Genomic DNA, 11,937 nt, shown 5'->3' with positions numbered 1-11,937 from the left:
TGTAGAGTAATCATAAGTTGCTTAAATTATCATTCTTGTTGCTTGTTGATTGTTGCATGTTCTCTTGCTTGATATTTCTTGCTTGTTTTGCTTGATCTTCTTGCTTGAGTTATTGTGTGTATTTTAGCGAAGTCTCTTGAATTTGTTTCTCGAGTCTTAGCTAGAATAGTAAAATCAATCTTCTGTTCCAAATGCGGTTTGTCTCGCGAGAGTTCCCGATGGCCACTCGCGCGGGACAATGTCATGACTAGCTAGCTACTAGTGTGACCGATACATGACGATGTAGCATTTATGTGGGCTCATGCTGGTTACCTTTCTGGTCTCGGCATGGGAAACGTTGTGGAACGGAACAGATTATCGAGGGTCCTTAGGTGAGAGAGTCTAGGGTATTTCAAGTATTTCTTGTTGTATTCTAGATGTCTTTGTTTGGTTGTTAGTAGGAAAGAGTCTAGAGTATTCAAGTGTCCCTTGTTTTACTCTAGTCGTCCTGCGAGTCGTGTAAGAGTTAAGGGTCTAACGCGTCTAAGTAGTCCTTGTTCCCTTTAGTCGTCTTTCTCCGTGAGTAGCGAGTCTAGATCGTCCAAGTCGAGTCGCGTTGATCTAACCTCTCTCGTTTGTTTTTTGTTCAATTGCTTCTGCTATTGTTTCTGTTGCGTTGCTTTGATTACTTGCTTGCTAGTTTGCCTTGCTTGTTTTCTTTGCTTGCCGAGGTAGTCGGGTTGGGGAAGTAGAATCATGTTTAGGAAAAAGGGGTGCCCAGGCTCACTGAGTAATCTTAGATTACTCATGATATTATTTTGTCTTGCAAGAAGCTTAAGTGAGTCTAGAGCTGGAGCAAACATTAGGATACCGGATAGGGTTTTCTGTGTTCTTTGTAAAACCCTATATTTTCTTAAACGATTATTGTAAAATTTTCCGACTATCTATGTATATTGTTTTGATGACTTGTTTACAATGTAATACTTTATTAAAGTAATATATTCGGTTTTCGGGGAAAACATGGCAAGTTGCAAATGGTACTCGGCCTTGTCCGGGCCAACACAACGCACCATGTCGCAAGGGTTGCAAAGCCTAAGTAGTCTCGGTTGCGGGTGGAATTGTGCTAGGGAGGACCGGTCGGGAAGTCTGCAGCTTCCGTCCCTCGACTGGATCACCTCGGTACAGTTCCCATAGTGGCGACCTGTGGCTGTCCGATGGTCTTCGTGGTCATAGAACGGTTCGAAGGCGTTACAACGGTGGTATCAGAGCGGTGTTTTCGAATCCGCGAGCACTTGTGCATTTCAAAAATTTTATCGAGTAAATGTGTCGCAAAAACACAAATTTTATCCGGTTGTTTGCTTGTCTAGTTTTAAGTTGAACCTTAGAATGGACTAAGCATCTCACCTTATTTCTTGTGGGTTTTAGATGTCTTCAGGTGATTCAGGTTGCGGGGATGGTTCAGGAGATGAGGGGCCGAGACATGAGGATTATGAGCATCACAATGGGTATTTGTCGACGGAGTCAGAGAGCAGTCACGAGCCAATTGATCCGAATAATTGGAGTGTGGACGGGTTATTGGACGATGATGATACCAACGTGTCTATTGAGACCGATCCATCCGAGTGTCTAGACGAAACGGAGGAGGTGGAAGCGGATCAGGATGACAAGACGATCGTATTGGAGATTGGTGAACCAAGTCGTATCCAAGTCAGGATGGACGCGCAAGGAAAATTTCAGACTGTCCCTATTGGAGATCATGGAGAGGCGGAAGAGGAGCTCGCCGATAAGTTACGGAGTTTGCTGCTGGATCTTGTGGAGGATCAGTGCGACGATACTAATCCCGAGGATTATATGAGAGAGTACCCGGAGGCAGTCGAGAGGATTCTAAACTTCTTGACGGATGTGTATGCGCCAGGAGAAGAAGCTGCTGTTAGTGGGAATGGGGTAACACCCGAGACCGGAGGTACCAGTGCGGAACGACTAGTGGAGGAGAGACCGGAGACGGTTGCGAGGATTCTCCTTATGCTGAATGAGTTGCACTCACCGGAGAGAGCGGATAGAGTTGATGGTGAACTGATTGTACTGGAAGCCGAGAAGGAAGAGAAGTCAGGTGACGGAGACTCTAAGTCCGAGGAACTGACGACAAGAAGGGAGGAGTTTGTAGAGGTGATCGATATTTTATCGAGTGATGACGAGGGGATACCGACCTTAGTAGTGGAACCAAGGAGTGATCAAGAACCGATACCAAGAGACCAAGACCAGGAAGTTGACACAGGTGGGGAGTATAGAGAGGACGCGAGATCAAGGGCCAGTTCAAGCCGAGATGTGAGAAACCAAGGTGGACCAGATTGAGTAGTGCCAGACCAAGTATTGCCAAACCTGATTGTGCCGAGACACAACAGTCCTATTCGAGCCATACCTTTGTGGATGGTGTTAGCTGAACAAGAGGAGGAACCAAGAGACCTAGAATGGGAGAAGATGGTCGAGTTAAGGAGATTGAACCGAGAGAAAGTAAGGTTCGAGAAAGGAGAGAGCAGTTCGAAGAGGCCAAGGATGACCTATCAAGAGTTTCAGTCAAGAGAGCAGCCAGACGCGCGGCCAGTGACTTTTCAACCGAGAGGCCGGCTAAGAGTAAGAGCCACTGCCCGAAAGAGAGTGGTGTATCTGAACCAAGTTCACATGAGGAATCAACCCTATTGCATGCTGTGCGAGGGAATTGGACACTGGACCAGAAACTATTGGAGGACGTCTCTTAGACGTATGCTGTCACCTGAGAATGCGGAGTGTGATTCGTGTGGGATGCGAGGGAACTTTGCCTACCGCTGTCCGAACCCAGATTACATGAGGCATAGGAGGCCTTGTGATTCGTGTGGGATGCCGGGGCATCTAAACAATCATTGTTGGAGAGCAAGACCAGATCGTCCGTTGTTCCCAGAACCTATCATCTGTACTGAGTGTGGGAGGAGTGGACATTTCACTCATAGCTGTCCGTACCGAGTTTTGCAAGAGAGATTGAACCCATCAAGTCAACTTGTGGGGACGGGAGAGAACCCATTGGACCGAGATGTTCGAGTCGAAGCAAACCCGATGAACCAAGCTGGAACCTCATTGTCTGCTGCCTCTACCTTAACCGCGTCTCCCGCTGAACCGCCACCTGATGAGCCAGCTAGGGAGTGTGTGTGCACTTAGCGTGTACCAGGCTCAGGAACCAGTAGGATGGTTGGGAGTAAGGGAAGTTTCTTTTTGGGGTTTATGTGTAAGGGTTGGATAGTTTTCCTAATGTTGTAAGCTTCTAGACCTAACCTTTGTTGTGTTTGTCTAGGATCCGGACCCTTTAAAATTATCGGCTAAGTGGTGTAGAACCTCAGTATCTTTTGTAAAGTACCTTGTGTTCTCTAGCCGTGTTGTTGTGTTGTTAAAACTGCTTGCTAATCTTTGCTTGTTTAAATTGCTTGCTCTGATTTTTGCTTGAGTTTTATAGGTTGCATAGTTAATTATTTGCATAATTAGCTTGCATTGCTTCAGCGCAATTGATGAGGATTCACGTAAGTCACCACAAAGCGCGATCAGACAAAAGAGAAGAAGTCCAAGAAAGTTCAACCAAGAAAAGGCAACCAGTTCAGTTAAAAGGAGAGAAGAGCAAAAAGAAAAAAAAATGATGGAGGAGGATGAGGCAAATTCAAAGAAATCGAAACAACAAAAGAGCGGTGCAAATCAATCAAAAATGGCAAAACAAATTGAGAAGGTCGAACCGAGTGTGATCAAGAAAGTGCGAAAGTAATGCATGATCCAAGAATTAAGTGCAAAAGAAGGTGCAAGAAGATAATACACAGAAGACGAAATTATCTACGAATAGACAAAGAGGGTACAAGAAAATAATGGACGGCAAAGAAGAAGCATTATTATGCTAAGTGGTGAGAGTTGGGTAAGGTTATCAAACCAATACTCATAAGTATGGGAGTTGAAGAAGAAGTTCGTAAATGGAATTCAAAATAATCTGGGAGAGAAGCTATGTGAAGTCGAAGGAATCGAAAGAAGTTAAAATCCTGAGGAACGCGAAGCTAAAGGAATCGGAGAAGTAAAAAGAAGTGTGAGGTTAAAGGAGCCGGAGAAGCAAAATTTTGTGGTCAATGTGGCCAACAGATGGGAGAATACGAAGTCGTATGATGAGCATATCAAGATGGTGGAGTGACCCAAGCTATAATTCAGAGGAAAAGAGAAGAGTCAAGAAAAAGCTGAAGAAAGAGAAGTAAAGATTATAAAGGAGTGGACAAGTCATGGTGCAATAAGGCAAAAGCCTTAGTATTTGAAAAGCTTGAAGAATATGAGGAACCAAGTGGATGCTGGAGATGAAGAAGCTTTCCCAAAAGCATCGGCCAATAGTGTGAGTAGAACAAATATTGAAAGGAGAAGATTATGTTCACAAGAGAGCCAAGAAGAAGTGAAGGGAGTTTAATCATTTAGAAGTATTTTGAGGAAGGTGTTAATGTGATGGTAATCACAAGTCAAGGACGCAGGTGTTAGGAAGTGTCGTCAACACCAGAAGAGAAGGAGAAGGCCTGAGAATTCGGGGACGAATTCTTATAAGGGGGGAGAATGTAATGACCCTCACCAAGAGCAAAAATCCCAAAATAAAAGTTCGAGGAAATGTCCCGGAAAAGACTTAGAAAGGAAGAGGAAATAAAATAAAGAAGAATGACCGAAGGAAGTCCGAGGAAATATTAGTGAGTCGGAGGATGGCCGAGCCAAGACTGAAGTGACCAGAGGTGCGATCGAGACCTTAAGACCGATCAGAAGTTAACGGTTTATGCGGAAAACGGTATCCGCAGAAGAGACGGTTATGTACCGAGAGAGCTGTCCGAGAAATGCCGAGAGGACCGATGGTGTCTGAGCGATACCGAGGCATGCCGAGAAAACTGTCCAAGAGACCAAGAGTCTAGAGTATTCAAGTTTCCCTTGTTTTACTCTAGTCGTCCTGCGAGTCGTGTAAGAGTTAAGACTCTAAAGCGTCCAAGTAGTCCTTGTTCCCTTTAGTCGTCTTTCTCCGTGAGTAGCAAGTCTAGATCGTCCGAGTCGAGTTGCGTTGATCTAACCTCTCTCGTTTGTTTGTTGTTCAACACCAACACCAACATTAATAACCGTATCTTCCTCAAAATAACCTCTCTCGTTTATCCAATGTTTCATTAATTAAAGTTCCTTGGTATAAATGAAAAATATTTTCTGTCTATTACAGATGGGAGAATACGAAGTCGTATGATGAGCATATCAAGATGGTGGAGTGACCCAAGCTATAATTCAGAGGAAAAGAGAAGAGTCAAGAAAAAGCTGAAGAAAGAGAAGTAAAGATTATAAAGGAGTGGACAAGTCATGGTGCAATAAGGCAAAAGCCTTAGTATTTGAAAAGCTTGAAGAATATGAGGAACCAAGTGGATGCTGGAGATGAAGAAGCTTTCCCAAAAGCATCGGCCAATAGTGTGAGTAGAACAAATATTGAAAGGAGAAGATTATGTTCACAAGAGAGCCAAGAAGAAGTGAAGGGAGTTTAATCATTTAGAAGTATTTTGAGGAAGGTGTTAATGTGATGGTAATCACAAGTCAAGGACGCAGGTGTCAGGAAGTGTCGTCAACACCAGAAGAGAAGGAGAAGGCATGAGAATTCGGGGACGAATTCTTATAAGGGGGAGAATGTAATGACCCTCACCAAGAGCAAAAATTCCAAAATAAAAGTTCGAGGAAATGTCCTGGAAAAGACTTAGAAAGGAAGAGGAAATAAAATAAAGAAGAATGACCGAAGGAAATCCGAGGAAATATTCGTGAGTCGGAGGATGGCCGAGCCAAGACTGAAGTGACCGGAGGTGCGATCGAGACCTTAAGACCGATCAGAAGTTAACGGTTTATGCGGAAAAAGGTATCCGCAGAAGAGACGGTTAAGTACCGAGAGAGCTGTCCGAGAAATGCCGAGAGGACCAATGGTGTATGAGCGATACCGAGGCATGCCGAGAAAACTGTCTGAGAGACCAAGAAAATTGTCCGAGTATTGCCGAGAGATGACCGACGATCGACCGAGAGACGCCGACCGATCCGACAAGAATTTCGGGAAATAAGAAAAAATCTTGTTTTATCAAGACTTAAACAAATCAAAGTCTAGTTAGTGGAAGATTAAACAAATCAAGAGGAGAAGTGGAGATTAAACTAAATCAAGTGGAGATAATGGAGATTAAATTAATCAAAATGGAGATGGTGGAGATTAAACAAATCAAGTGGAGATAATGGAGATTAAACAAATCTTTGTGGCCAAGTGTTAATGTTAATTGCACACAAGTGTTAAGGACATGCACTAAGAAGAAGAAGTGCACCTCATGCATTGGCCAACTCCACCGCCCAAGCTCTCTATAAATAAGACTCCACCCTTCTCATTTTCGCACAAGAACACAAAGGGGTAAGGAGAGAAAATTTAGAGAGAAGGTGAGCAAGAGAGAAAAGAAAGAAGAGTGGGCGAGAGACGCTGCTTGCGCCGAGAGATAAACAAGAGAGAGATCATCGAGAGACGGTGATTGTGTCGAGAGCGAGCCGAGAAGAGACGGTAGTTGTGGACGAAAGTGGACGAAGAGCGAGACGCTGTCTGACGCGAAGAAGAAGAAGATTTTCTGATCGGTGGTGCAATGGAGTCCGGTCATCATCGGTTGCGTAAGGGTGAGTTCTGCGGTAATGCATGCAGGGGCTTCATCGATCTTTTGATCTTTGCAAGTTCCCTTTTGTTTGTTGCATGTAGACTAGATTCATGTTAGAATCGGTTTAACTTGATGCTTGCGAAATATGGTAGGATTCATGCTAGGTTCATGTTTAAATGCACATCGAATTTGAGCTAGGAATCACCATGCAAGATGAATTTGGATGCAATTTAAGTAAAATTGGAACGCTTAAAATTTGGTTAAGAGGATTGCATGCATGTCGAGACTTAGCGAATCTTGTAGCAATATTTCTTGCTTAAAATCGGTTTCATGCATGATTAAATTGGTGAAGTTAATTGCAAATTTTATTGCATAAAATCGGGTGAGGTTAGCTTGCATGCTTAATTGAACTTAAAGGATTTAAACGGTTGAATCAAACTGGATTGCATGCGTATATGAACTTGTTGCATTTAGTTGCTTAAGTTGGATAAACTGGTTGCATGCATGTAGAGTAATCATAAGTTGCTTGAATTATCATTCTTGTTGCTTGTTGATTGTTGCATGTTCTCTTGCTTGAAATTTCTTGCTTTTTTTGCTTGATCTTCTTGCTTGAGTTATTGTGTGTATTTTAGCGAAGCCTCTTGAATTTGTTTCTCGAGTCTTAGCTAGAATAGTAAAATCGATCTTCTCTTCCAAATGCGGTTTGTCTCGCGAGAGTTCCCGATGACCACTCGCGCGGGACAATGTCACGACTAGCTAGCTACTAGTGTGACCGCTACATGACGATGTAGCATTTATGTGGGCTCATGCTGGTTACCTTTCTGGTCTCGGCATGTGGAACGAAACAGATTATCGAGGGCCCTTAGGTGAGAGAGTCTAGGGTATTTCAAGTATTTCTTGTTGTATTCTAGATGTCTTTGTTTGGTTGATAGTAGGAAAGAGTCTAGAGTATTCAAGTGTCCCTTGTTTTACTCTAGTCGTCCTGCGAGTCGTGTAAGAGTTAAGAGTCTAAAGCGTCCAAGTAGTCCTTGTTCCCTTTAGTCGTCTTTCTCCATGAGTAGCGAGTCTAGATCGTCCGAGTCGAGTTGCGTTGATCTAACCTCTCTCGTTTGTTTGTTGTTCAATTGCTTCCGCTATTGTTTATGTTGCGTTGCTTTGATTACTTGCTTGCTAGTTTGCCTTGCTTGTTTTCTTTGCTTGCCGGGGTAGTCGGGTTGGGGAAGTAGAATCCTGTTTAGGACAAAGGGGTGCCCAGGCTCACTGAGTAATCTTAGATTACTCATGATATTATTTTGTCTTGCAGGAAGCTTAAGTGAGTCTAGAGCTGGAGCAAACATTAGGGTACCGGATAGGGTATTCTGTGTTCTTTGTAAAACCCTATATTTTCTTAAACGATTATTGTAAAATTTTCCGACTATCTATGTATATTGCTTTGATGACTTGTTTACAATGTAATAATCTATTAAAGTAATATATTCGGTTTTCGGGGAAAACATGGCAAGTTGCAAATGGTGCTCGTCCTTGTCCGGGCCAACACAACGCACCAGGCTGCAAGGGTTGCAAAGCCTAAGTAGTCTCGATTGCGGGTGGAATTGTGCTAGGGAGGACCGGTCGGGAAGTCTGCAGCTTCCGTCCCTCGACTGGATCACCTCGGTACAGTTCCCATAGTGGCGTCCTGTGGCTGTCCGATGGCCTTAGTGGTCATAGAACGGTTCGGGGGTGTTATAGGGAGCCTTGGCTAAAAATTTACCAATGAGAAAGTCTTCCCATAGGGATTGTGCTTCCTCAAAGATTTTATCTGGTATCCTCACAGTTGGCATACCATCAATCTCTTCAATGGCCAACTCCACTTTTTCCATCTCCTCCGATTTCTTTACCATTGAAACCCAAGAACGTTGTTTCGTAGATGGTACCTCACCTGGCTTTACCATCTTCGCCGCTACTTGCTTTTCCACCACATTTTGCAGATCATCTTTCCCAGCTGCATCAGACACACCCATACCTTCACAACTAGCAAGATCTGACTGCACAGCCGTACCATCACCAGCCTGTCTGATCTCACCATCTTCTATCTCCACACTCTCTACCACCGCACTCCGATCCAACGAAACATCAGCCCCAGGCGGAATAGCCTCTGGTGGCATCAGAACTTGCGGGAGAAGCAAAAAACCCTAGATCGCCTTTTTTTCACCCTCAGAGCTAGACGCACCGTTTTGTTAAAAGTCTTTAAAAACCATAAAAAGCTGTTTCTTTCATTGTGTGTCAAAGTCATTTTCAATTTCCACAGAATAGTCACAACGCTATTTTTCAATAAAATCATTGTACTTCCCTCAAAGACTAGTATTACAGGTTAAGGCAAATGTAAAAGAATGGTTGGAAGCAAACACACAATCTTTCTCAAGTGGTATGGGAACTGTGTCGCAGAGGTCTACTTCTTCTTCCTGGACAAGACCTCCCTTATCAATCATTAAATGCAATTTTGATTCATTTTATCTCTGTATCGCATATTAATTCTCTTTGGTTCTACTTGACTCATGATGAAAATGTTGTTGGCGGTAGTCATTTAAATCTGTAAATATTCACACAGTTATCTAATAGTAGTAATTTCTGGTTTGTGAACCTTTGAAATCTGGTAAAGTGTGTTAAAAGTATTGATTCTCTTTGGTTAAATATGGATGAGGGCGCACCACTACTACCCGGATGCAAATCACTTAAATCATAACGGTTGAGCTTAATTAGTCTCGTTACAGGTGAGGACGAAGGAACATATATAACGAACTCGGGTTCGCAACAACAAGTTTTAAAATTGCATTTCGCTTATAAGTGTATTAGGAATAGGAATAAAAACACAGTTCTTTTATACCTATTAGGAAATTAAAAACACATGAAGTCGTGAACCCATCTCACAGTCAACAAAGCCACCAGTTGAGAAACATTTTTTAAAATGTTTGTGAAACCACAGCAAAAGAAACATAGTTTAAAGTTTGAGCAAACAAAGCAGAGCAGAACTTAGCAGTCTAGAAACACCAAACAAACAAGACAAATAATAAAAAGTAGCAGAAGTCTCGTCATATATAACTAGAGTCGGTAAAATATAACCAGAAAGAAAGCTTGCATGCATCTCACCACCATCGAGTACTAGACCGTAGATAGCTCCTCTGTCAATCTGAGGAAAATCAATAAAATTAAATAAACAAATCAGCAAAGTGAAAAAACTTTTAGATAGAACAAGAGCCATATACGAAATCAACACTAATGAAGAGACTCATCAAAGTAAATAAAAAAAATAAATAAATAACCAAATATTTCATATACCTTGGTTTCTTGGCATCTTCTTTCTCCGCAGCGTCAATGGAGTGAACTGCCAAAAACAATCCAAACAAGTATAACACAAATATTAAATACAACCAGTTTCAAATTGAGCTCAACAGAAAAAGAGAGACCCTAAGTTGATCATAATCTAGAATGTATCTAAAATATAATCTTCTACAAAAGTGTATATTTACCGGTCGGTTTCTCATCCTCGCACATCAAAGACTTCGTCCAGAAGCTGCATAAACAGAAATTAAAAATAAGGATAAAACCAGTAAAAACAATAGTAGAAATCAAGGTATATATATATATATATATATATATATATATCGTTTATATACCTCTGGGTACATATAAGCCTTTATCAAAGATTGACGTCCTTTGGGGAGACTAATTTTTCTAGCAAATTTCCCATAACCACCATCACCTCCCCATTTCTCTCCCCATGTATTCTGATACTCAAAAAAGTGAACTCCATCTTTGGTGGTGTCGTACCCAGTAAGCAAAACCATATGATTTTCGTTTCCCTTGCCACTCGTGGTTCCATAGAAAATTTCATCCTAATTTAAAAGGGATTATAGTTACACAAAAGAATATTAAAATAGAATTTTTTTAAGTAAATGTAACTTTGCTTACCTTTTTGCTTGTCTTGTATTTCTCATCTACCGTTATATGGACTGCAATGACACCGTGGGTATTCAGCAACTTTATTATTTGTTTCTCATCAACTTCATTTCCCTCCACGATTATCAATTCACGAATCTTAAAAGTAGTTTTATCCTGAGATATTAAACGGAAAACTCTTATACGATTTCCAATAAGCATATTTGAAGTTACTTGATAACAATTCAATTTTTATTGTTAAAAAAAAAAAAAAAAAAAAAAAAAAAAAATTAACTTATACGGTTATACCTTGACTTTATCACATGCAACAGTGTTGATCTCCTTCTTCCCCAGAACGCATTTGCATTCTTCTTCTAACACCAGGCCATTTTCTTTTAGGAAAACCTTGACACCTTTGTAATTTTTTAAAAACCCATCATCAAATTTTTCTTCAATACTGGCGAAGAGGTGTTTGCAAGAAAGTCGCAAGAGCTTTCTGACTTTTTGGTGGATGTAGAGGTGAGCAGATATCATCCTATTGAGTACTACTGTCCAGCAGTAACCTATTAATGATCAATAAACATATCACTAGTTAATCTAATTTTTTTTTCTAGACAGATAAACAACGAAGCACGACACAATTTACCAAGGAAAAAAAAACTCACCATTACGTCCTTGAAAGAAAATCTCCAGCAAAACACATTTCTTGTCTTTGGATTCTCTCCAGCTCAATTTATACTTGCAACCGCTAGGAATATCCTGAAAAATAATATTAAAAACAAAAAAACAAATAAATTGTTAGAAAATCTGTCTTTATGTACCAATTACCAAATATAATCTAAACAGTAAATAGAAATGTCACTTTATACATACCTCGGGAAGTTCTGAGGGTGCCTATATCAATAAAAAAAAATGTTAGTAGAGATCTTCAAATCGTCGAAGAAGAGAGGTGGTGGTGAGTGAAATAGGTTTATGTGAAAAGAAAACCAATTCAGCAGCTATTCGAATCTATTTTAGTAAAGGATATATATTGGATTTAAGGGCAAAAAAAAAAAGGTGAGCTTTTTCACTCACAAAACTGATTCGAGTACAGATATTTTGTTTAATCTCTACTTCGATTATTTTTCACTCACAAAACTGATTCGAGTATAGAGATATAGCCTTACCGCATCTGGAACCATTATCCCTTTTCCTTTTCTTCTGCTTGCCATATTTTGAAACCTTGATAATAATCAAAAAAAAAAACAAAAGAAAAAAATGATCAGATGCCACCCACAAAATATATATTAAGCTGTCTAGAACCTAAGCTAGCGGTTGACAAAAAAAAAAAAAAAAAAAAAAAAAAAAAAAAAAAAAAAAAAAAAAAAAAAAA

At 40.9% G+C, this 11,937-nt stretch overlaps 1 protein-coding gene and 1 long non-coding RNA gene across 2 annotated transcripts; both read right to left on the bottom strand.

The window, feature by feature from the left end:
• Positions 9,492-10,072, bottom strand: LOC104779546. Its single transcript, XR_766491.2, has 2 exons — positions 9,966-10,072; positions 9,492-9,816 (listed from the first exon to the last, which is right to left on the bottom strand). It is a non-coding gene; the product is annotated as an uncharacterized LOC104779546 (long non-coding RNA).
• Positions 10,168-11,776, bottom strand: LOC104783452 (probable cysteine protease RDL3). Its single transcript, XM_010508610.2, has 7 exons — positions 11,732-11,776; positions 11,439-11,459; positions 11,231-11,324; positions 10,875-11,128; positions 10,599-10,742; positions 10,304-10,522; positions 10,168-10,200 (listed from the first exon to the last, which is right to left on the bottom strand). Exons 1-7 carry the CDS (start codon positions 11,774-11,776, stop codon positions 10,168-10,170), a joined length of 810 nt encoding a protein of 269 aa, XP_010506912.1.

Source organism: Camelina sativa, chromosome 4, assembly GCF_000633955.1.
Source record: "Camelina sativa cultivar DH55 chromosome 4, Cs, whole genome shotgun sequence".
Lineage (NCBI taxonomy): Eukaryota > Viridiplantae > Streptophyta > Magnoliopsida > Brassicales > Brassicaceae > Camelina > Camelina sativa.
The sequence above is the reverse complement of the archived record's forward strand: the minus strand, read 5'-3'. Positions and strand labels throughout refer to the sequence as shown.